This window comes from Eptesicus fuscus, chromosome 7 (assembly GCF_027574615.1).
Source record: "Eptesicus fuscus isolate TK198812 chromosome 7, DD_ASM_mEF_20220401, whole genome shotgun sequence".
Lineage (NCBI taxonomy): Eukaryota > Metazoa > Chordata > Mammalia > Chiroptera > Vespertilionidae > Eptesicus > Eptesicus fuscus.
This window is the reverse complement of record NC_072479.1, coordinates 53,291,595-53,318,213: the sequence shown is the minus strand read 5'-3', so window position 1 is coordinate 53,318,213 and position 26,619 is coordinate 53,291,595. Positions and strand designations below refer to the sequence as shown.

Below are 26,619 nucleotides of genomic sequence, written 5' to 3'. Positions count from 1 at the left end.
TTAATGGTCATTTGGATTGTGTCAATTTGGCTATTACATGTAATACTGAATGAAAAAAGAGAGCTTGCACATGTCATTGTGTACACCAAGCATGTCAAACTCGTGTGCGGCCCGATGGCCATGAGTTTGACATTTTTGGCCATCTACTACTTAATGTAGATTCCTAGAAATAAAATGCTGGCTTAAAATTATGTTCGTTTAGATTCTGCCAAATGGCCTCCTAAAACCATCTTGCTAATTTACTAGGTGCCTAGAATCCGTGCCAAAACTTTTAAATGTGGCTATTGTTAAATGAATGAAATTCATTCATTGGTCGACCCGTACACCAACTTGCATTTCCACAACTTAATGAACTCAAATCAGTTAAATTGCAAATCCCTGGAATTTTCATGTTTATTGGTCCTTTATTTCTTCAGTGAATTCCCATTTTCCCCCTATTACATCATAGTGATTGTGATCTTCAAATGCTTTGTTAAATGTCTTTTATTCTAGTATATCACTTATGTTTTAACCTAATGGTATCTTTGACCTATGTAGTTTTTAAAAATTAATTTTTAGAGAGGAAAGGAAACATTGATTTGCTGTTCCAGTTATTTATGCATTCATTGGTTGATTCTAGTGTCCTGACCAGGGATTAAACCCACAACCCACAACCTTGGAGCATCAGGTAAATGCTCTAACCAACTGAGCTACTCGACCAGCACAACCTGTGTAATTTTCAATGTTAGATTTGTTAACTTTTATTTGTACCTTCTAGATTTTCTGTATCATGCTTAGGATTTCCCCCTATCATTAGGTAAGAATTTGATTAATGAGGCCCTGGCTGGGTAGCTCTGTTGGTTGGAGGGTTGTCCTGATAGAGTGCCAGCCTGCGGACTGAAAGGTCCCAAGTTCGATTCTGGTCAAGGGCATGTACCTCAGTTGCAAGCTAAATCCTCAGTAGGGGCCATGCAGGAGGCAGCCAATCGATGACGTTCCTCTCTCATTGATGTTTCTATCCCTCTCCCTTCCTCCCTCTCAATTAAAAAAAAAAAAAATCAACTGCAGGTGCATGGGTAAGTGGAACAAATTGATATTTCTCTCTTTCAAATCAATAAAGCTCTGGCCGGTGTGGCTCAGAGGGTTGGGCATCATCCTGAACACCACCAAAAGGTTGCCAACTGGATCACCTATAGGTGGCATGCAGGAGGCAGTAATGTTTTGCTCTCACATCGGTATTTTTCTCACACTCCCTCTAAAAAGCAATAAAAAAAATTTTTTTTAGGACTCTTAAAGGATTTAATGAACTATTTCCCCATGAGTGTACCAGGAACTACCTACATCTGGTAATCACTAGCTAGATGGCGTTATCTAAAAGAGATGGTCAAACTTTGAATCAGAATCACCTAGAAGGCTTGATAGTTTACTGGACTTTATCCTTTCAAGTTTCTCATTGAAAGGTCTGTTTGGGGGCCCAGAATTTACATTTCTAACCAATTTGTAGGTAGGACTGATGCTGCTAGTCTGGTGACCACACTTCCCTGATCTCAAGTATCAGTTAAATTGCCAGTTTCTGGGCCCCACATGCACCTAACTAGAAGCCTGTGTTGAGACCTAGGAATCCACATTATCAGTTTTTGGCAGTTTGAGAACCACTGGGTTCAAGATGAGGCAGAGCACTAGAGATAGGGAAGGAACCAGAGCTAAGAGGCTAATTAGCTGTGAGAAAAGAACAATAGTTGAGTGACAGGTATACTCCTCATAAAAGTTACTAGTTGCAGGGAAAGCAGCTTTATAGTTCTCACTCCTGACTTTAGGATCATCATGATACAGCCAAGGGGATGCGCTGCTAAATATAGTATGCAAGTAAAGGTCACTGATTTAAGGCCAAGAAATTTAGGCCAGAGTTTTAGATAGGTTCTTTACATAAACAATGAAGTTATCCAGGTTGACAATGTAACTTAAAAGTAAATGACACGATTTGGTTTTCACTTTGGAAGACTTAAGAAGTATTAAGAGCAAAGCAAGCCCAGCTGGTGTGGTTCAGTGTTTGAACGCTGACCTATGGACCAGGTCAGTTTGATTCCTGGTCAGAACATACGCCCAAGGTTGCAGGCTCAATCCCCAGTATGGGGTGTGCAGGAGGCAGCCAATTGATGACTCTCTCACCATTGATGTTTCTCTCTCCCCCTTCCTCTCTGAAATAAAAAAAAAAAAAAAAAAAAAAAGGAAAGGGAAAAAAAGCAAAGACTGGCAGTTTAAAATAATTTAGGAGTTACAGTAGACAAGGTACCTGCCTCCTCTCTCCATCCCTGCCTATGATCTCAAGCTTGGTCCAATGCTGGGTGAGCCATGGGTAACAGCTTTGATTTTGGCATATAAAGTCAGTTCATTATCACTTGTTTCTTGTCAAAAGGATTCCTGCTAAACAGAAATTAAAACTAGCCCCAAAACTAAGTTGGTAAATAAAATCTTTGTGCTACTGTAGCAACTAATCGTCTTTCCCCCTTTCTTAGAGGTAACTTAACAGCTTAGGAAGTTGAATATAGCACCTTTATCACTGCATATCAAAATGTACAAAAAATGTTATCGCACAAACTTAAATCATTCAAACACAGACTTTTAAAACTAAAGAACCTTTAGACAAGATGGAATCAGAAACCCATCAAGCTATACTTTAATGCTGTATAGCTAGTGACTAGCAGTAAGCCAAATGAATCCTTAATGAAACTCTTTAACTTCCATATAGGACACACAAAAAATTTTTCAATTTTTGGCAATTATAAAAAACTGGGGAGATCCCAGCTGGCTGAGGATGTCGGACCTCATTGTCATCCTAGCCTTTCAATCCTTCCCTGAAGCCCAATAAAAAATGGTTTGATCCCCAACACTCAAATATAGTTTTTCAAGAGAATCAAAGTAAAAATAGGATTTTGGGGTTTTTAAAAGTCCCCCCATGAAGTTAAGAACTGCACGACTTATCAGTTATATCGATACTGTTGGCATGCTCCAAAGCAAGAAAACCATGTTACAATTTTTTTTTAAGAATAAAATTTCAAACATACCTCCCAATTCAGAAAAACCTATAGCTCTGTGGGAATTACAATCCCTTAGTACCGTGGTCGGCAAACTGCGGCTCTTTGGCCCCTTGAGTGTGGTTCTTCCACAAAATACCACGGCCTGGGCGAGTCTATTTTGAAGAAGTGGCGTTAGAAGAAGTTTAAGTTTAAAAAATTTGGCTCTCAAAAGAAATTTCAATCGTTGTACTATTGATATTTAGCTCTTTTGACTAATGAGTTTGCCGACCACTGCCTTAGTATAATCAGAACCCAAGTTATTCCTGTAATGTAACAGAGTTGAATGTCAAGAGCTCCTAAAAAGTAGGAAGATTCTCTCAGTGTAACCTTTCAAGAATATGGTATCATTTTGAACCACCGTAACGGGGGAAGGAAAGAAGGTTGTTTTATGACATATCTATATCTATTACTGCACTTCCAATCTACCAAGTTTTTGTCCAATATTTGTCCCCCGACCTACCCTGTGAGCTCTGAACATAGCAATCACCTGAAAGATTAATCTTTGTATCCCCAGGACTTCACATTTCCTGCAACACAGGTCTGACACAAACAAGTGCTGAAATATGAAGCATTTTTACGCTATGACAAATACACAGAAGCTGGAGGGAATAAAAAACTGCCCAAATGCAGAAGCTCAAAGATTTAGAGGAGGACAACACATTTAGTTTTATTTCAATCAAATCACAACACTTTCTTTTCCAACTGCTGCAAAGTGCATCTACAATTTGCTATTACAGATCCACTTTTAAAAGGTTTCCTGTGACATTATAGCAAGCTTTTTTTTTCCAAACAGAGAAATATCCCCAAATTCTTCCTCAAGTAAAAATAACTCCATTCCAGTAAATGGTAATACATAAAATTACAGTAAACCAGACACTTAAAAGGACAGCCAAGAAGTCTTCCAACAGTTTATTAGAAAGAATGTAGACATTTAAAAAAATCCCCACTGTCATGAACATAAATTGAGGTTTTCAGCCCTGGTACAAGCTGGATCAAAAAAAAAAAAAAAAGAAAAGAAATAAAAAAATCCAATAGTGTATTAATAACATTTTTTTCACTCATTTGCCATACTGACAGTGCAAATACAAATTTGGTCTAAATGTACAGACTCTCAAGCAACAATGTACAGCCTTTCTTTGTCCTCCATGCTAAGAGATGTAAAAGTTTAAGGGTCAAACAATACCAAATGTACAGGCTTCAAAAACCATCTAAGTTAGGGCATTCACTAGGTTTAGCTAAGATACATTTGGAACACTGACAAGTGATCACTTATGTACAATGTGAAGTAAAATTTTTGAAAAATAAAACTTCAGTGGAACAATCCTGAAGAATATACCAGAGGAACAATAGGTTACCAGTTTAAGGTACCAATCAATTTGTTTCAGCCAGGTTGAGTCCATGTTCTAAAATCTAAAACTTAGTTATCTTTCCATAATCCAAGACCTTCCTATCATGTCAGTATCTATGTTATGAAGTAAAGGAGACTTAGGTGAAATGTTTTTATTTATCACAACTGCTGTATCAATTGTCTAGGACCTCAACAGCATCATGGAAGTCTGGGAAATGTTCATGCATAAGGTTATTGCCTTAGCTGACTTAAAATTGCCCCATACAATGGTATATATCAACCCTTAGTGAAGCCTTTAAGAAAACAAACAGGTTGAAAAATGGGTTAAAGGAGGCAAATGCAGCATCTGCCTTTAGAGCTATCAACTCAAGAATTCTCTCAATTATGAAATCTTGCAGAGAAGTTATTTTTCTTTCTCAAAATCCAGGGACGACAACATTCTTTATTCCAGATCCGGCATCTCTGAAAGGATTTTAACAAGATTAGTGTGAAGTATAAGGAGGCAATCCATCAACGTCAAAGTCTTATAGGGAAAGCAGCCAGAAAGAGTTCAATAGTTGCCTACTTTTTGAATTTGAATCTCAAATCATTCAAATTTCTGTTTTGGCTATTTATTAGAGGCCACAAAGAAATAATAAATATTTTTATAAGAATTATAAAGAAGTTAATTTCTTTATTTTGAGAGTTGTGGTCTTTGATGTGAAATGCTACTGTGCAAAACATTTTTACAAAGACACTTACTTTCATCATCACTGTCTTGTGAATCCTGCAGAGGAGAAATAAAAAAGTTACCAAGTTGATCAAACATTCCTGTTAACTGAACAGTTTGCCTTAAAAATCTGAAGCATTGTAGTTTTCACTCACATAGCAAAGATAGGTGGTTATATCAAGCTTATTAATTTAATCAACTGACTTAAGAATGGGTTTACAGATGGACAGCTGAGGAAGATGTGCGCCTTTTGGTAGGAATTGAGTCCATCCTTTCAAACCCTGTCAACCAGGCTGAATCTTGGTATAAAATGGTTTCTCTTCTCTCTTGACATTCAACGAAAGAAAATGGCTCAATACAAAGACCACTGGACTGATAGAAGACAATGAAGTCTAATCGTAGCTGGTGAATTGTCTAACTATTTTCCTAAATGCATTGAACAAATTTCTTAACGATGTTAATAGAATGCCAGAGGAGGGGAATGTTGAGAAGAGTAACCCAATATATCCTCTTATAGGTTCACAATGTCCATATGTTTACTTAATCTCTGACCAATTCACTTTTTTTAAAAATACATATATTTTATTGATTTTTTACAGAGAGGAAGGGAGAGGGATAGAGAGCTAGAAACATCGATGAGAGAGAATCATCGACCAGCTGCCTCCTGCACACCCCCTACCAGGGATGTGCCCGCAGCCAATGTACATGCTCTTGACCGGAATCGAACCTGGGACCTTTCAGTCCGCAGACTGACGCTCTATCCATTGAGCCAAACCAGTTTCGGCTGACCAATTCACTTTTATAAAACTTGCGTAACTTTGTAAAAACAATCCCTAGACTAACTCTTAATTGAATAAGGCATGTGATGTCTCCATGCATTGATTCTTTTGAAATCTGATCTCTAAGAATGGCCCATTAGACACCAGTTCCCTAGTAGGTAACCATCCCTCAAAAATGGGCACATTTTAAAAACTGCTTTACCCTATATTAAAAACAAACAAAGCCCTAGCTGGGTTTGCTCAGTGGATAGAGTGTTGGCCTGCGGACTGAAGGGTCCCGGCGTCAATTCCGGTCAGGGGCACATGCCCGGGTTGTGGGCTCGATCCCCAGTGCGGGATGTGCAGAAGGCAGCCGATCAATGGTTCTCTATCATCATTGATGTTTCTATATCTCTCTCCTTCTCCCTTCATCTCTGAAATCAATAAAAATATTAAAACAAAACAAAAAAACATCAAAAAGTAGCAAAAAAAAAATCTTGACTATATATCAAACAACCTATAAATACATTGTTTCTTACTATTTTAGTAAACAAAGAAAAGAATTTATAGACTTACATCATCTGCTCCATCTACTTCTGGTAAATCTACATCCTCATCACCACCCATGTTGTTCATCATCTATTTGAAGTAAAAATTAGTTTTAAAAATGATGTTAAATTAAGCCCTAATTATTAGGTGGCATGCTCCAGAATAAACCTTAAGTCTGCCATAGATTTCCACCAACAAAAAAAAAGCAAAAAAAAATTTAAGTACCTTCTTTTATGGAAAGATTATAGATAATTGTATATAAAATCCTGAAAACTTGTAGGGAAGTTAAATCTAAACTCTCATTGCAGAAAGGTGAAGTTATTAAAATTCATCCAGCAAGATATGTATATATGATACAGAAATTAAACACCCAAACCCCAAATAGCAGTTACCACTGATGGATAAGAATGGGATTCATTTGTAGTTGTAAAGTTTTGTATCCTAAGCTGACTGACATATGTATTATGGTATTCTCGTTACAGTTTTAAATACTGTGAAGAATCAATAAATGATTTAAAATAAAGTCTTTCAGGATGCTTAGTTTGTATAAAAGTCCTGAAAATTGAATCAAAGGTCAAATAGTAACTACGTTAAAAACAAACATAATTCTTAAAAGACTTTATATCAATTATATACACAAGAAAATAACCATACACACACACACACACACACACACACACACACACACACACACACCTTCTTATAATAAATGGGGCTAACAACAAAACATGCTTACATGAAGTACTAATTCCCCATCTTTATCTGTTTCCAATCATAAAGCAAGTAGTGTGTGTTATTGAAAGAGGTACAAATAGCCAAAGATAGAACTATTATCTGATGGAGAGGGACTTATCTCCTCAAGTTACAATTTTTTTAAATATTTAAACTTAAGTATTTACACAACCATTATAACTTTGTAAACAAAAATCAAAGACTTCAAGTATATATGCTTATCTGGACTTTAGAGTTAAATACTTAAGTCAAATCTCTCAGTATAAAAATTCTGGGCAATCTAGTCTTGAATAATATGAAGAACTAGCAAAGTTTCCCTATGTCTAAAGGCAATGTTCAACACCTTAGTTAAAAGTTTTTGAGAGCAGAAAAAATGCTCAATATATGCCAAGCACAATGTGTGGTGCTGTGGATACAATGACAATAGAAACAAAATTGAATATATTCAAGAGCTATTTAGGAAGTAAAACAAAAGAACAAAGATGCAGTTAACATATTGGATAGAGAGAGGCAGTGAAAGAGAACAGTGTTAAGAAGTTGTGACTTGCACAGCTGGGTAAATGGTGGCACCAATTACTACACGTAAGAAATAGTATAGTTGAGGAACGTCACGAGTATCCTTCCTTCCCTCTTGAAATTAAGGTGTCAGAGCCATGTAAAGAGGAATGTTAAACAGTTGCATACACGAAGCTGAAAATGTACTCCTTAGAACTCTTAGTTTTCAAAATAAATGTAAACAGAATCTAGTGAACTAAATTTTCTAATTGCAATGAGAAATGGATTTCATGGGCCCATCTTCAGCTTAGGTCTATTCTACCTAAAGGCAGATCATTGATGTCTATCCTTTGGTCAGGGCAGTATTTGGAAAAAAAAACAGGCTTATTCAAACCCTTTCCCTGATTTGGCAAACTACAATATCCTTACTCATCACTCTTTGTGTACATCCCATCACGATTCTTGTGTTTAAAGGTTTACATTTGTATTACATGGCTCCAAAATACAAGCCAATTACTGTTATTCATGCTTCTAAAAAAATCTGTCCCAGTGTTGAAATAAAAACTAGCTGTACTGCATTGATTGACTATATGATTTATTTTTTGTCTTTACACATCAACTTTAAAACTTAAACACTAAATTTTTTTAAACTGTAAAAGAATGTTAAATTTTAGCATTAAATGACTATTGTTAAGATCTCATTTAGTTTTATTGCAGACTGGCCTTCGAGGTAAAGTAATACATGCCTTAAATACCACTAGGTACTTTAAAACCAAATTAAACTGACTTCCTAGAAATATACTGGGAGGGAGGGCAGAAGAATGCATTTAAAAGAACTTACCTCAGAGAAACGATCAAAATTAGACATGTCTTCATCTGAATCATCTTCCCAGTCTTTCCAATTATTGAAGTCCACACTAAGCCAATTAAGCTACAGACCAATACAAACATCATCCTGTGATTAGGTTAACTTACACTCATTGGCATGTACCTTAAGACTACATTTTTTTTTGAACTGTGGGTTCATACCCACTAGTGAGCCATGGAATTAGCACAAATACAGTTTTATGAAGCTCCTTTCAATTGTTAAACAAACTTACTTTTTAAAGCAACAACAAAAATTCATTGGTAGAAATTATGCTATACCTGGTTAACTTATTTTTTGTTTAGTGGCACCAAAATATGTGAGTCTGCCTCTTGAATGCAACGATTCTCCACCAACTAGAGACTGATCTTGTTCTGACCTCACTTAGCTTTAAGTTAAAACTAATATATCTCAAAGTAGAGAACACAGAACACAAGGCTGTAAGTACTTAGCTTTGAAACCAACACTATGTTCCTCATACCAAACACATGTATCTTTAATAACTTAAAGTAAAAATGTGAAATTTAAAATAAAAAAAAAAAAAAAAAGAAACCTACCTTTGCCCTTTCTTTTGTTAATCTTGGCCATGACTGGCCAGATTCTCCTTTTCGTAAACAACATAAAATTGATCTGTCCGTTCTTTTATGCTTGGAATCCTAAAAACAAAAACAAAAGCACTATCACACCATTTATCTCTTCAAGTATCATTCATTCCTCACCTCCCCTTTCTAATTTCTTTCCCTACATTTCCCCTAAACTCTGAAAGAAACATCCCCTAACTACTAAAAACTTCATAAGCTATCAAATTGCATAAAAAAAAAGGACAATTTTTTTCTTCCCCGCATAATCATAGAAGAGTTTTAAAAAATTTCCATAGTTAGCCTGGCCATCATGGTTGAGCATCGACCTATGAACAGGGAAGTAACGATTTGATTCCAAGCCACATGCACAGATTGCCGGGATCAATCCCCGGTATGGGGTGTGGAGGAAGCAATCAGTGATTCTCTCTGATCATTGATGTTTCTCTCTCTCTCTCCCTCTTCCTTCCTCCCTGAAATCAATAATATATATTTTAAAAATTCTATAGTTAGATAAGACAAACCTCAAGAGTACAGCCAAGTCTTAATAGTGAAAATAAGAAAAAAAGAGTATGCAGAAAAGTGGTTAGAAAGGGAAAACATCGCAAAATATAAATATACCTAGTTAGCCCTCTGAACTATTAAGAAAAACAGAATTAGTGCTTGCTAAAAAGATATGTCCACTTCCTCATGATTTAAATCAGTATTAAAGCATCAAGACTACTTACATTTGGATCAATACAGTGAAAAAGATCAATTTCATTTAAATGTTTAAAATTATCACTTCCTCCAAGACAACTGTGGGGGGAAAAAAATTTTTTTTAAATGAGCCTCTTCGAAGAGGTAAAGGATTAATATAACCTCAGTGAAAACACAAAACAAGCAAGCTAAAGTTGTTCAATTATCTGAAATAAGTTTTACCCAATTATGTAAAATGGAAATTTACCTGAATGTAAGTTTGGATTTTTCAAAATTTACATTAACATCTTTACTGTCTTCAACACAAAATTCAATGAAGACATAGTCCCTTCGATCGTACCACTTTGCAGAAGCAGGCTGCCTACAGAGATAAAATTAAACGAAGTTAAGCTGGACTTCATTAGCTAAATATTTACATAACCTCCCAAGTTTAGCATATAAGTAACATATTTTTCTATTCCATTAGAGCATTGATTATTTTGAGGTAGTTTATTACAATTTCTAACAGAAACTACAATTTTACTCTAACAGCTACATTCCATACAAGTAAGCACAATGATACTGATTTTATATTTAAAAAAAAAAAAAGGGATTTAAAGATAAAATAAACAATGCTCAGTAGAGTTAAACATTTAGGTAGCCCTGTCAACAAATATAAGCCACTCCTTTAGAGCCCTGCTCCTAAAATTCAATTCACAGAAATAAAACACCAGAAAGAACTAACCCACCATCAACTGAGATATATGTAGTATTCAACATTATAACTTACAGTGAATCCTGGGAACTGTGGGAGGAATTAAGTATGAAAAATGGACTTGGCTGGTGTGGCTGTTTGTTGGAACATTGCCCAGTATACCAGAAGGTGGCAGGTTCTACTCCCATCAGGGCACAAACCGAATTTGTGGGTTTGATCCCCAGTTGGGAAGCAACCAATGTTTCTCTCTTACAACGATATCTCTCTCCTTTCCTCTCTCAAATCAATGAAAAGGGGGAGAGGGGAGTAAGAGAAATGACAGTATTTGTTCTCAAGAGTTCTCACCTGCAGCTTTTTTTTCTGACCATATAAAGCAACCATTTTGTTTCTGGACAAACAAGTCTTCCTATGATTCTAAATAACACTAGATAAAGAATTAAACTTCTTGCCCTAGCTGGTTTGGCTCAGTGGATAGAGCACCAGAGGGTCCCGGGGTTTGATTCCGGTCAAGGACATGTACCTCAGTTGTAGGCTCCTCCCCGGGCTGGGCCCTGGTTAGGGCTCATGCAGGAGGCAACCAATCTATGTGTTTCACTAACAGTGATGTTTCTGTGTTTTTCCCTCTCTCCCACTCTTCCTAAAAATCAATGGAAAAAATGTCTTTGGGTAAGGATAAACAACAACAACAAAAAAGAAATTATTTACAGCCTCACCTTTATACTATCTATACATGTATCCAATACATACTATACTAGAAGCAACCTGGAATATTTGCTTTTTCCTTATTATTCACATGTTCCTGTTTCTTGCAACATAGTATTACCCATCTTCATAGAGTCAGCTGCCTAGAGCTCTACCCATCCATTAGAATATGGCTAGCCCTAACTGGTTTGGCTCGGTGGATAGAGCATTTTCCTGCGGACTGAAGGGTCCCGGGTTCGATTCTGGTCAAGGGCACATGTCCGGGTTGCGGGCTCGATCTCCAGTAAGGGGTGTGCAGGAGGCAGCCAATCAATGATTCTCTCTCATCATTGATGTTTCCTTTGATATATCTTTATTGATTTTAGAAAGGGAGAGGGAAAAGAGATGGAAATATCAATGATGAGAGAGAATCACTGATTGGCTGCCTCCTGCACATCCCCTACTGGGGATCAAGCCTGCAATCTAGGCATGTGCCCTTGACCAGAATGGAACCTGGGATGACCCTTCAGTCCGCAGGCTGACGCTCTGTCCACTGAGCCAAATCAGCCAGGGCATCAATTGATGTTTCTCTCTCTCTCCCCGCCTTCCTCTCTGAAATCAATAACAAAATATTTTTAAAAAGATTATATGTGATAAATACGTCAACTTTTCTGTAAACCTGAGATTATTTCAAAATACAAGTTTAAAATTATAGTTATATGTTCAAACACTACTCATAAATCAACTCAACTGAAAGGAATTGTTTTATTTCTAAGCTCTGAAATTCCCAACCCAATGGAGTAGCAGTTTAAAGTCTCTTCTAAACATGAAAGTTACAACCAACTACTCATCAACATTTTCACACAACTGTTAAAACTTTTACTTAAATGTTTTTATTGATTTTTAGATAGAGAGGGAGGGTGGAGAGAGAGAGAGAGAACCATCGAGAGAGACACATAGTTTGGCTGCCTCCTGCATGCCCCACTGTTAAACTTGACTAGTCCCTCTACTCTGGAACACTGGTATCAGATCTGAATGATGGAGGTTAGAAATTACAGATGCCAGTTTCCAAAGTCTAAATAACAGATCAACAAGGGTCAATCTATTTTTTAAGGCATTTATTGGCAAATTAAACAAAATAAAAGCATGAGCTTTTTAAATGCCTTTAAAAAGGTATCTAACCAAACTTCTGTGGACCAAGGATTCCCAACTTCTTTTTTTAGAATATGTGCTGCTGGAGTGAACAGAGGAATCACAACTTCTAATGTTTGCATGTTAATATAGCTAACAAGCAATTTAGTTTTACGAATAGATCACGCATTATTTCTTGCCCAAACAGTATTTTCAATATGTGGTAACATGTTGTCATTAACTGAAAATATTTGCAAACTTAATCATTAAACTTTAAGTGACTAGCCTTATAGACTTTCAAATTGAAGTAACCAGATAAGCTTTATTTTTAAAAAGTACTAATGATAACAATCTGGAATAATGAACAGCCTAGTGCCAAAATACTATTTCTAACTAAAAGAAACCAAGATTGCCGAAACCGGTTTGGCTCAGTGGATAGAGCGTCGGCCTGCGGACTCAAAGGTCCCGGGTTCAATTCCGGTTAAGGGCATGTACCTTGGTTGCGGGCACATCCCCAGTAGGGGGTGTGCAAGAGGCAGCTGGTCGATGTTTCTCTCTCATCGATGTTTCTAACTCTCTATCCCTCTCTCTTCCTCTCTGTAAAAAATCAATAAAATATATTAAATAAAAATAAATAAATAAAAGAAACCAAGATTCCTACAGAGAAATAACCTCAAGTGGGAAATACAGATGACCTTGAGACATCTGTATTTGAATGAAATGAAGCTAGTGAGAACAATGAGGTCAGCCAGACCAGGAGGCAACAATTAAGGTCTATCATGGTGGCCAATGACAATGAGTATCAGAATGACTGCAGCCCTGGCTCATGTGCTTAGTGGTTAGAGCATCATACGTCACACCTTAGGGTCTTGGGTTTGCTTCTGCCTCCCCCTTCCCCCCACTGGGGCATCTGCTGGAGGCAATTAAGTATATCTCACACCAAAGCTTCTCTTTCTCTCTTCCCCTCCCCTCCCACTCTCTCTGAAAAGCAATGGAAAAAATATCCGCAAGTGAGCATTAACAACAAAAAAGAATGACTGCAAACTGGTTCAAATACATTGAATATAAAAATGAAGTTCATATTGACTTAAGATGCTACAGCTCCAATTTTTTTTATAAATTGGCAATTAAAGATTAATAATTAGGCATTTTTCCTCCTTTTCCTTTATGAACCTTTATTATTCATGATAACTGAATAGGACCAGCTCATGAAGGAAACTTCTTTATGGAATTCCACTTTGGTGTGGAATAAAACATGGGAAAGGAAAATCACTATTTCGCAGCCCTTAAACTGATTTGGCAGTGATCATCACTGGATGAAACAATTAACAATGACTATATGAACAACTGATAAAGAACTTAAGATCTTAGTATGACTGAAAGTGAGACAAACAAAAACTTCCTAATTTTGTTCAACATGATACATTCCACAGTAAACTTAATTTCCATCTACAGAAAATATGAGGAAATATAACAAGTTAAATGATACCACAAGGAAGCAACAAATCTAGAATGTTCCTAGATCAATGGCACAAAGAGGGAAATGCTCTAGATTAAGAGACCTAAACGTTATCAAACAAATGGAATTTGTGGCATAAGTCTGCATCTTGATTCAAATAAACTAAACATAAAAAATGATGACTGAAACTGTGGAGATCTGGATAGTCACAGGCGATATGTTAGTTCTGCTAGTGTAAAAGGCATTGCTTACCTTGTAAATGTCAAATTGTGTATTAAGAATCTATAGTAATGGAAGAGGAGCACACTAATGGTGACCTGGTTATTACAATGGCCATATCAAAAACCAAGTATGTAAGTTCTTCAGTTTGTATTCACATTAAGGACATTGGGGCCAGGGAAGAATCTTTTTCCTCTCCTCAAATTTATATTAAGTGCCCTGGCCGGTTTGGCTCAGTGGATGGAGCGTCGGCCTGCGGACCGAGGGGTCCCGGGTTCGATTCCGGTCAAGGGCATGTACCTTGGTTGCGGGCACATCCCCAGTTGCGGGTGTGCAAGAGGCAGCTGATCAATGTTTCTGACTCTCTTTCCCTCTCCCTTCCTCTCTGTGGAAAATCAATAGAATATATTAAAAAAAAAAATTCATATTAAGTAATCTAGAGTTCTATCACTGTTATGGGCTCAATTGTGTCCCCCACCAAATTCATATGTTAAAGTCCTAAATCAACAGTCCCTCAGAATGTGACTATATTTGGAGAGATGGATCTTTAAAAGATAATTAAGCCCTGGCTGGGTGGGTCAGTTGGTTGGAGTGTCATCTCATATACCAACAAGGTTGTGGGATCTAGGAGCATTTGGAAGGCAACTAACTGATGTTTCTTTCTCCAAAACATACCTAAAGTGAGGATTAAAAAATAAACAGGTAGCCGAAACCGGTTTGGCTCAGTGGATAGAGCGTCAGCCTGTGGACTCAAGGGTCCCAGGTTCGATTCCGGTCAAGGGCATGTACCTTGGTTGCGGGCACATCCCCGGTGGGGGTTGTGCAGGAGGCAGCTGATCGATGTTTCTCTCTCATCGATGTTTCTAACTCTCTATCCCTCTCCCTTCCTCTCTGTAAAAAAAAAAAAAAATAAATAAATAAATAAAATATATATTTAAAAAAATAAATAAATAAACAGGTAATTTAGGTAAAATGAAGTCTTAGGATAGGCCACAACCCAAAATGACTGGTGTCCTTACAAGAGATTAAGACACAATTACAGCCTGGTCAGTGTGGTTCAGTGGTTGAGTGTTGACCCATGAACCAGGAGGTCACCATTCTATTCCCCGTCAGGGCACATGCCTGGGTTTCGGGCTCAATCCCCAGTAGGGGGTGTGCAGAAGGCAGCCAATCAATAATTCTCTCTCATCTTTGATATTTCTATCTCTCTCTCCCTTTCTCTGAGATCAATAAAACACACACACACATACGTTTTTTTAAAAACACAACTACAGAGGGACGACCCTGTGAAAACAGGGAGAAAATGGTCATCTGTAAGAAGGAAAGCCAAGGAGCAAGGTCTCAGAAGAAACCAACCTGCTGACACCTTGATCTCAGACCAACACCCTCTAGAACTGTGAAAAAATAAACAACTGTTTAAGTCACCTAGTCTCTGGTACTTCTTTATGGCAGCCTTAGCAAATTAATACAATAATTTTCCAATATAACAACTTTACTAATGAAAACAAAATTTAAAAATTAGGCCCTGGCCAGGTTGCTCAGTTGGTTAGAGCATCTTTCATATAGGCCAAGGTTGTGGGTTTGATCTCCGGTCATATCACATACAAGAAGCAACCAATGAATGCATAAATAAGTGGAACAATACATTGATATCTCTCTCTCACAAATCAATTTTTTTAAAAAAAGACACGGGAAAAAGTGTCAATGATCTAAACCAGGGTTGACCCAGGAGCCAAAAATGGTTTTAATATTTTTTTAATATATTTTTATTGATTTCAGAGAGAAAGGGAAAGCAGAGAGAGAGAGAAACATCAGTGATGGCAGAGAATCACTGATTGGCTGCCTCCTGCATGCCCCCCACTGGGGACCGAGCCCGCAACCCGGACATGTGCCCTTGACCAGAATCGAACCCAGGACTCTTCAGTCCGCAGGCCGACGCTCTATCCATTGAGCCAAACCAGCTAGGGCGGTTTTAATATTTTTAAAGTTGTAAAAACAATGGGGCAGAGATATTTGTGGCCTCCAAAGCCTAATATTTACTAGGTGACCCTGATCTAAACCACCAAAAATGTAAATCAGTAATAAAACATATATTCACTCATTTGAAAAAGAAATTCATTATTTATGAAATCCTTTTGTCTTCAATGAGGATCACACCTTTTTTCTCCTATTAACCCAGACAAAGGTTGATTTAGCTTTAAACATAGCTCCTAAATTATATTGGATCTAGCTTTATACTAACACTTGAGGCTTGGTGCATGGATTCATGCACTGGTGCATGATCCGGGGGAGGGACCGCAGGAAGGCTCCAGGGCATGTCCGGCCCATGCCCATCTGGACTGGCCAGACCCCAGCAGCAAGCTAACCTACCAGTCGGACACTTAACATATTAGGCTTTTATTATATAGGATTGGCAAAATTTGTAACTACTGTGCAAGTCTGTTAATTCATTTTAATAGCAGTACACTTATAGATGCAAAAATCTTTTTCACCTCAGCATACTTATAATCTACTACTTAAAAGTACAAAAACAAACAAACAAACAAAAACACCTTACAAAGAGACATTCCAAGCTCTTCTGACAAAAACTTCAGAGCTCCACACCAGGGCTATGTCAATTCAAGTAATTAAATTTTGCATAACTTTAAACTTTTCTCTGTAGTACTTTAGAGAAACAACTTAAAATTCCTTAGACTTGTCTTAAAAGGAGGTGCTTTAGGTTACGAGGGTAGAGCTTTATGGGATTAGTACACCTCATAAATGAGACTCCAGTAGAATGCAGATTATTTTGAACTAAAGGCAACTTTAGCAGCAGGCTCAGGAGAAACTTCTGTCCCCACCCTCGACTGCCTAGATCCATGGTCGGCAAACTGCAGCTCTCGAGCCACATGCGGCTCTTTGGCCCCTTGAGTGTGGCTCTTCCACAAAATACCACGGCCTGGGCGAGTCTATTTTGAAGAAGTGGCGTTAGAAGTTTAAAAAATTTGGCTCTCAAAAGAAATTTCAATTGTTGTACTGTTGATATTTGGCTCTGTTGACTAATGAGTTTGCCGACCACTGGCCTAGATGATTAGAGGCCTCACCCAAAAGAGAAGATAGCTTTTTGAGCTATCTATAGGGAAGGGCATAATTATATTTACTAAAAGTCTGATCATATCATCCTGCAATGACCTTTTGAAGCCCCCAAGGCATCTTACCTCATCCTTATGCCTTATATATTCATGTTCCCTTCCTATCTATGAAACTCTCCTGCATGTGGGATTCCCATACATATGTGTTAAATTTGGTTCTTTGCTCTTTAAAAATAAAAATACAAAAGAGATCTCTAGCCCCTTTTCATTGCTATGAGGACACAGTAAGAAGCAATGAATCAGGAAGAAGGCCCACTCAGTGGATGAGCGTCCACCTACAAACCAGGAGGTCATGGTTTGATTCCTGGTCAGAGCACATGCCTGTGTTGCAGGCTTGATCCCCAGTAGGGGGCTGTTCAAGAGGCAGCCGATTAATGATTCTCTCTCATCACTGATGTTTCTCTTCTCTCTCTCTCTCTCCATTTCCCTCTGAAATCAGTAAAAATATGTTAAAACAAAAAAAACAAATTGGTAGTATGGGCATGTAAAAAGTACAGCAAGGGGAATATGGCATATAGTCAATATTATTATGATAACTATGTATGATACCAAGTGGGTACTGAAAACATTGAGAACATTTTATAAAGCAATGAAGTATTGAGAACATTTGTATATGATTATATAACTACTATGCTATACACCTTAAACTAATCCTATATAATAAAAGCCTAATATGCAAATTGACCAAACAGTGGTACGACTGGTTGCTATGACATGCACTGACCACCAGGGGACAGACGCTCAATGCAGGAGCTGCCCCCTGGTAGTCAGTGTGCTCCCACAGGGGGAGCGCTGCTCAGTCAGAACCTGTGCTCACAGCTAGTGAGCGCAGTGGCAGGAACCTCTCCTGCCTCCATAGCAGTGGCAGCACTAAGGAGCAGTGGGCTGAGCAGTAAAAAGCGAGGGGTCCCAGAATGCAAGAGGGCGCAGGCTGGGCTGAGGGACCCCACCCCTTAGTGCATGAATTTCGTGCACTGGGCCTCTAGTACAAAATAATATTGACTGTAAACTCTAATTGGGAAAAGAAAAAAACAACACGAAGTGGTTCAATTTCAACAGTAGAATGCACTACATCCCTCTCCTTTAGGTTGCATCTTTGCAAAGCTGAATTTTTGGTTTTGCTGTATTAAAAAGTGCCCCCACACACAAAAAAAGTCAATGGGTAACAGGAACTGATGTAAATATCCAATCTGATTTCAAGCTGTAAGTAGTTATGTTATATAGTACTCAAAAGGCATTCCATTAGTAACTGTGGTTATACAAGAAACTCCATTTTCTTCCAACTCACATGTATTGGCTTTTCAAAGAACTTCTAGGCTGCTAAGACAAAATACTTAAGTTGTTTGGATCCAATTACCCAATGAATTGCTAGGTTATTCCTCTTCTAGCAGCACAATAAAAACAATTAACAAAAACATACAAAGACACCACTGGGGAACAAAGAATGTGAACCTAGTTCCTTTATTTGGTAATTCTCATTCTAAAATAGAAGGGTAAAAGTTAAGTTCTTAAACACCCCCCCAAAAGTTAGTCCCTTTCTTCCAAGCAACTCTATGACTTTCCCACATTCCTACTTTGTGCATACATCCCCCCAAAGCAGATAACATAATTTTTCTTCATTCAAGTAAGACTCAAGATTAATCTCTCACTGCCCCCATTACAAATTTTAGAGCCTCAGAGCTCCTTTACCTTAAGTCAAGAAGTGTCACAGGTTTTAACAGTAGTAGTTTAGATAATAAAACCAAACTGCAGAGACCTGGTTATTTATTTGGAAAAGTACCACCTGAAAAATTATTATTCCTGGAAAAAAATAAGCCCTCTTTTAGGAATGCTGGGTTCCTTGAATAGGGTTGCAATCCTATTTGGAATAGCCCCTCATACCAATAGCGCTGCATGAACTGATATTTGAAGAATTAGATGCTGAAATTAAATATATATATAAAAAAATCACACCTGTGTGTAACTTAGATCCTTTCAGTACACAAAATAAACATACTGAATTGGAAAGGGCCCTGACATAAAACTGTTTAGCAATAAAGTACGGCTCCATGTGAAGATGAACTATTGCACAGAAAACCCATGGCAACATTTCATTTGGTTTTGGAATACAACAGGGAACGACATACTGCTCAAGGTAAGCTTTAAAGTAAATGTCCTTAGAAAGTGGGGAAGTTAGCTTCAACTTAAAATCTGTCACTGTCACATGGCTGGCATGGTTCAGTGGTTGAGTGTTGACCTACGAACCATGAGATCATGGTTCGATTGCAGGTCAGGGCACAAACCTGGTTGCAGGCTCGATTCCCAGTAGGAGGCTGTTCAAGAGACAGCCGATCAATGATTCTCTCTCATCATTGATGTTTCTATCTCTCTCCCTTTTTTTTTTTTTTTTTTAGAAAATTAGGTTGTTGTTTTTTAAAAAATATATTTTTATTTTTTAGAGAGGATGAGAGAGGAATAGAGGGTTAGAAACATCGATGAGAGAGAAACATCAATCAGCTGCTTCCTGCACACCTCCTACTGGGGATATGCCTACAACCAAGGTACATGCCCTTGACCGGAGTAGAACCTGGGACCTTTCAGTCTGCAGGCCGATGCTCTATCCACTGAGCCAAACTGGTTAGGGCTCTCCCTCTTTGAAATCAATAAAAATATATTAATAACTAAATAAATAAAACCTATCACTGCCAATCTACATAGTAAATAATAGTTTACAACAAACTTAGTATTTCCACAGCAAAGTACACTAAACACAACAATTTTCAATGTAAGAAGTCAGATAAAATATGATCTAAAAGCATTTAAGAGCTAGGTTGATTCTAAACAGTTGATATTACAAAAGTATTTTTTTCCTGAAAACTGACAATCATTAACTTTTTAAGACCTCAAAGTGATATAGCTTCTAGATTTTAAAACTAGAAAATATAATTAAACAGAAGAATCTTAATTAACAATACAGTACATACTGGTCTGCACTCTACAGATTTGTCAATTCCAGTTTCTACTGCCTTCTAGTTAAAGTCTAACTAAGTAGGGGGGGGGGGGGGAGAATCCAGTTGCCAAGTTACAGTGGTTAGGAAATCAACACTTAACAAAGGCCATCATCAGTTACTCTTCCTTAATTTACAGAAATTAACAATATGCTATTACAAATTCTTTTGGAGGCTAAAGAATGATAATTTTAGCCCTATAGAGCATAGCCTGTGGACCAATGGGTCCGGGGTTCGATTCCAGTCAAAGGCACGTACCTTGGTTGCAGGCTCCTCCCTGGTTGCTGTGTGTGTGTGTGTGTGTGTGTGTGTGTGTGCAGAAGGCAACCAATTGATGTGTTTCTCTCACATCTATGTTTCTGTCTTTCCCTCTCTCTTCCCCTCTCCCTAAATATCTGCCAGTGAGACATTAACAAAAACAACAAAAAAAAATCATTAAAAAAAAAATATATAGTTTCAATAAAATGACATGGGTCCTAACCAGTCTGGCTCAGTGGATAGAGCGTTGGCCTGTGGACTCAAGGGTTCCGGGTTCGATTCCAGTCAAGGGCATGTACCTTGGTTGCGGGCACATACCCAGTAGGGAGTGTGCAAGAGGCAGCTGATCAATGTTTCTCTCTCATCGATGTTTCTCTCTATCCCTCTCCCTTCCTTCCTCTAAACAGTCAATAAAATATATATTATTTTTAAAAATGACATGGTTTTTAAAAAAGAGACTGATAATTTTATTTTGGGGACTCAATCCTATAAAGTTGAATGATGGCAAAGTAAAGATTTTAACAAATTTTGATATAGTGGATAGAGCGTCAGCCTGCAGACTGGAGGGCCCTGGGTTCAATTACAGTCCAGGGCACATGTCAGCTAGATCCCCAGTAGAGGGCGTGCAGGAGGCAGTCAATCAATGCTCCTCTCTCATCATTGATGTTTCTATCTCTCCCTCTCCCTTCCTCTCTGAAATCAATAAAAATATATTTTAAAAAATTACTTCAGCCCAGCCCATGTGGGTCAGTGGTTGAGTATGAACCTATGAACCAGAAGGGCAGTTTGATTGCAAACTGGTCAGGGCACATGCCTTGGTTGCAGGCTCCATCCCTGGTAGGGGGCATGCAGGAGGCAGCTGATCAATGATTCTCTTTCATCATTGATGTCTCTCTCTCCCTTCCTCTCAGAAATCAACATATATTTTCTTAAAAAATAATTACTTCAAATAGCTCAACACTAATATTTTATTTTATATCTATTGTTAATGGGTTCAACTTAGAAATAAACCAACTACAACAGTTAATTTTTTAAAAAGGTAGTACTATTCTCTGTCCCCATCCCCCTTAGTTGGTTGGGGAGATCTTATGAGCCTGAGGAAGGGCCCCAAATCCTCAACTTTTCCAAGACAGGTGGGAGACTGAGAACTTGTTTCTTTTTTTAAAAAAATATATTATTTTTATTGATTTCAGAGAGGGAGGGAGAGGGAGATAGAAACATCAATGATGAGGGAGAATCAATGATTGGCTGCCTCCTGCACACCCCCTACTGGGGACCTAGCCTGAAACCCTGGCATGTGCTCCAGGCGGGAAGGAACCCAGGACTCTTCAGTCCACAGGCCGATTCTATCCATGAGCCAAACCGGCTAGGGCTGAGAACTTTTATGTAAACTACTACACAAAACTTTTAAAAAGTTGATTAAAGAAAAACAACAATGGTATTTCTTTGTAAAAAGATATTTTGTTTGGCTATATTAGTCTATTAAAAGCTGGTAATGCTTTAATCTGAGGATTCATTTTCTACTCAGATATTTTAAGATTGACAATCCTGCCACATTATTTGGAATAGAGATTTCAAAAGAAAAAAACATAGATTAAAACCTTCTATTGGATACCATTTTTTTTGGCTGGGATATTTCTTCCAAAATTCCAATAAATATATTAAGGGGTTTTCAGTAATACATGCATACTTCTAGAGGCTTGTTCTCCGGACATCAACTGGCTGGCTGTATCCTTTCTATTTAGATTCCAGCCCAATACACTCACCGTTAATGTTACTATCTTATTTAGAAAACACTTGAAAGTGCATTACTTTTTGTAGGAATAAACATTGTTTCCCTTCAACTGCTTTCCATACAAAACTTTCAGGGAGCAGTTAATACCAAAAACAAACAAAACAACAAAAACCCCCACAAAAACTATAAATAACCGGCAGTTCTCACATCTGAAAACGTAAAGCTTTTCTTGAAGAGAATGTTTAAGGCCTGGACGTGGCAGCGCCAAGAATTCTTATTCAATTAACATCACCCAGGTTTTCCTTTATCGTAAGAAACCTAAAATTGCTCAAGAATCTGTAGTAAAACAAATTTAAACTCTTTTAAGACAAGAAAGCAAACACATACCTAGTTCATCGCTAAATTAAGAAAGGATAATGGAATCTCGCTTAAAGTTTAACCCAGAACACGTCCACGAGAATCTTTCGACTGGACACGTGCAGAACTGCCTACTCTATGGCAACTCCTCGCTGCCAGGGACACGGCTGAGTGTGGGCAACCTCCCCTCTCCTCGAGAGACCGGAGTTAGGGGAGGGCCTGAAAAGACCCACGCTCGAGAAATCCCGATATCCGAGAGGGAAACAGTAAGTTGTGGTGACGGTACGGCCTGCCTCCGGTTGCCTAGCGAGCAGTCCCTGCTCATGGAGGCGGCCCGCGTGGTGTTCCGCGGCCTCCGGTAGCGCCCACCACAGGTGCACTTGGCCCAGGGCCTGGTACAGGTAAAGCCGAGCGGCAGAACCAGGCCGCCCAAGAACGGAGCACTTCACGAGGGTCCACGCCTCCAGGGCGCCGCATGGCAAAAAAAAAACTCGCGGTATATTCAGGCCTCAGGCTAAGTTTGGGGAGTCAGGAATAACACGGGCTGCAAAGAGGAGAAAAGTGGGATTTCCGGCACGGGGAAGCCGAGGGACGGTTTAGAAGTGGGGGAAGCGGACATCTGGAGGAAAAATGTCCTCCGCCCGCCAACGGTAACCGGGATAAAGATACCGGGCCTCCCACCCTCAGCCAAGAACCACTGCCACCACGGAGAGGAGAGAGCCGAGGGGCCGAAAGCGGGGGAGGGGAGGGGAGGGGGCGGCTTCCCGGCAGCACCCAGCGCGGCCTCGGGATCCCGCCGGGGCGACCTTCCCTTGGCGGGGTGTCGCACTCACATCGTGAACGGGGCAGGGGGACGGGTGAATGGGTGGGTGGGCCTCTCCGGCGGCAGCTGCTGGGCAGTGGACTAAACTCCGGTGGCGACTCCGACGTTTTCTCCCCGGCGCGGCCTCTCCTCGCTTCCCTCAGCGACGGCGGCAGCGGCGGGCTCGACCTGGTCCCCAGAATGCACCGCGCGGGGAGAGCGGCTCCTCCGGTCGGCGAGGAGAGGAAAGTGTAGGAAAAGGGGCGCGAGGATGGAGAACGAACGTGCGTGCGTGAGAGCGAGGGCTGGTGAGGCCGGGCGGCGGCTGGTGACGCAGCAAAATGCCCGGGCCCTGCCGCCGCGCCTGCGCACTCTTTGTTTTCGGGCTCCTGCGCGGCTTTCTAGAGATATCTACGGAAAGGGCGGGGCCTCCCAGCTCTTCGCGATTCTTCCCGGCGTGGGCCCCGCCCTTCGCCTGCCGCCGGGATCCGGCTCCTTCCCGCCTCGCCTGCCGCGTCCCCCGCCCCGTGCCCTGGGAAACCGTTGGCACTCTAACCGCCTCCCCGCGCGCCGTGGGTCATCTCCCCGGAAACGGCGGCGGTGACGGCGGGAGGAAGGCTGAGGCGGAGGGTCGCAGGGAGTCGGGAGGCTTGGAAAGTGGAATGGGGGCCTTGGTTCCTCTTGAGGGAACAAACCACCCCCGGGAGGAAACGTTCCCCCCAAAATAGATGCGAAAAGATCGCCTGCGCTGGTGGTGTTTGCGGAAAGGGGTTAGCTTCAGAATGGAGGGCCTGGCCCTCCTCGCCATTTTTCAGAAGGTTGGAGGCAGGTCCAGGGGCAGCGGATGTCAGGGCTCTGGCTGAGGGAGGAAGGTTTGCCGCCGCTTTGGGAGCTTAGCGCTGCAGGGGAGGCAGGCAGGTCCTGTGGGCGGAGGGTAGGTTTGTGGGAATGGAGAGGCTCGGGGACTCCAGGCACATCGGCTGGGGGGAAGGGGTCCCCCTATCTGTTTTCAACCCATCTCTGAGGCACCGCGTTGGGCAAGGCACTAGATTAGGCTGCGACGAGGGATCCTAACCAAGAGAAGGAAAAGGGCGCCTGCTCCCTCCGGAGGCCACGGCGCGGTGGCGGGAGGGCGCACACGCCAAAGCAGCGCTGGTCAGAACAAAGGAGGTTGAGGGAAAGCGCCGTGAGGCGTTTTGGAAAGGGTTTGGGGCTTCGTATTCAGCATGTTCGTGGCTGTGCTGGGCAAGGCAGGTGTTGGGAACTGCGGACATTGGATCCTATGCTCAAACCCCATTAAAAAGGTTAAACCTCAGCTCTCAAATAAGGACTCGCAGGAGCCTACTGCCTGTGGGGGAAAATCAGATACACAAGTCAGGATAATGGGAGCACAAAAGGCAATGGGAGCGTCAACGGAGGAGAGGTCGATATTGATTGACCTGAAGGAGTAGGACGGACCTTGTTAAGGAAAGTTACCTGAAACATGGAAATAAAGGCAGGGAGCGGAGGGATGATGACCTTTCAGTTCTTACGGGGACAGTTTTTACCAGCCTGCCCGAGAATTACTCTCTCGGAGGAGATGCCTGTGTTTCTTCAATCATATAATAATATGCTATTTTATGATTGGAGTTCAAACGTTGTGAACTTACTTGTTACGGTGTGGGATTATGACTGCTAGAAAAGCCAACCTCCAAGTTAGTTTTATTACTTTGTATGACAATCAGTTTTGTTTAACCTACAACCTTATTTTAATTTTCTTTTTATGCCTATAAATACCTACTTCCTTAAATGTTCCTGGAGCCAGCTTTACCATCTTGCTGGTTCTGTCAACCAGTTAAATGTTTGGCTCACAATTTTATATCTGTGGGAGAATCACGTTTTAAAAATTTTTTTCAATTCTATTTTGATACCTCATAGAGGTGACAGCAGGAATGAGTGGCAGTAGTACATTCCAGGCAGGAATCTTGGTAGGTGAAGAGATAGAAACAGAAGTATGTTTAGGTAAGGAGTGGGCAAACTTTATGTAAAGGGGCAGATAAGGCCATAAGGTTCTCTTGCAAATTTGGAAATCTGCTATCTTAGTATGAAATCAACCATAGAAAATATGTTAAAAAAGAAAAGCTGTGTTTAAAAAAAATACACTAAGAATGCTGAAATTTAAATTTATGTTCACATGTCACAATATTATTTTCAAATCTTTAAAAATACAAAAATTGGCAGCCTGCTGGATTTGATCTACAGGCTGTACAACCCCTGGCCTAGGTAGTCCAGAGCACAAGGGAATAATTCAAAATAAGGTTTTGAAAGTTGGTCACAACCAAATAATGGTGACATTGAATATCAGGCTAATTGTTTTCAACTTATTGCTCTGACAATGGGAAACTATTGAAGGGTTTTTTAAGGGGGAGAACATGTGTATTCTAGAAAGATTAATCTGGTAACAACGTATAAGATGAACTGAAAATGGAGGAGCTGAGTTTATAGAATTTAGAAGACTGCAATTCTAACGGTATTTTCCCTTATAAAAATAAGTGCTGTGGGAAATCTTTTCACACAAATTTTTGAAAATTCAGGCCCATTGCATCCTAAGTCATAGTTTACTACCCCCTGTTGGACATTTTTCAAGGGATTTCATGGTAGTGTAACTGGAAATAGCTTCTCACCAGAGATTCACAAGTACTGTAATTTGTAATCAGGTTTTTCCATGCCTTTGCATGTTATCTCAGCCATTAGCTGATGAGGATCAGTTGTACCAGGGTTTGTGTGTGTGTGTGTGTTTTTTCCAAATTCACTAACAAGTATGAGTAGGAGGCCAAGTCTAGATTCAAACATGTATAATTAGTGTCAGTCTTTTGGGAGAGAAATCTGCAACCTGAGTTGGCAGAAATTAGAAAATACTTGGCAAGTATTAGATGCCATTTCACAAAATTAATCCTAACAGTCTAAGAGAAAAAAATTCCCAGGCCAAATTTTAAAGTTAATTAAAAGAATGCAGAAACAATTCGTCAATTTTAATTGCAGCATTCCTCTTTCTGATATTTTTCAGAGGACAATTTAAATGTGTCCACAATAATAGCAAAAAAAGAACTTTATTGATTGACATGAACAATTTTTTAAAGTTTTAAAATTATAACAGCCCAGCTGGTGTGGCTCAGTTGGTTGAGCATCGTCGCATGCAACAAGAGGTTTCTTGTTTGAATATGGTATAGGGCACATGCCCGGATTGTGCAGGAGGCACCCCATCAATGTTTCTCATCAATGTTTCTCTCCCTTTCCCTTCCTCTCTCTGAAATAAATAACATATATTAATAAATTATAACAGATGAGAACAGTTCAGTTTTATGAGGGGTTTTCTAATAATAATTTAGAAGTTGTT

General features: G+C 39.6%; 1 protein-coding gene across 3 annotated transcripts; it reads right to left on the bottom strand.

Annotated features, from left to right (window-relative positions):
- Positions 1–3,697: 3,697 nt before the first annotated feature.
- PTGES3 (prostaglandin E synthase 3) lies at positions 3,698–23,609 on the bottom strand. 3 transcript variants are annotated; one of them, XR_008556591.1, is made up of 9 exons: positions 23,275–23,609; positions 10,037–10,150; positions 9,819–9,888; positions 9,070–9,168; positions 8,489–8,578; positions 6,448–6,510; positions 5,318–5,439; positions 5,146–5,170; positions 3,951–4,043 (listed from the first exon to the last, which is right to left on the bottom strand). XR_008556591.1 is itself a non-coding variant. In XM_054718952.1 (8 exons), coding segments are annotated over exons 1-8 (501 nt in total). In that variant the 5' UTR covers positions 23,277–23,609; the 3' UTR covers positions 3,698–4,005. The 3 variants fall into 3 exon arrangements, 2 of the variants coding, with proteins under 2 accessions (XP_054574927.1, XP_008146881.1); XM_054718952.1 differs by lacking the exon at positions 5,318–5,439 and having other exon boundaries at positions 3,698–4,043; XM_008148659.3 differs by lacking the exon at positions 5,318–5,439 and having other exon boundaries at positions 3,698–4,866; positions 23,275–23,608.
- Positions 23,610–26,619: the final 3,010 nt, after the last annotated feature.

Bases quoted from the DNA above. Each gene is read 5' to 3' on its own strand.
- PTGES3 (XM_054718952.1), bottom strand. The intron at 8,579-9,069 runs GTAGGTTTCTTT...ATTGGTCTGTAG, and splicing joins TAACAAAAGAAAGGGCAAAG to CTTAATTGGCTTAGTGTGGA. The intron at 4,044-5,145 runs GTAAGTGTCTTT...TTTTTGATCCAG, and splicing joins ACAAGACAGTGATGATGAAA to CTTGTACCAGGGCTGAAAAC.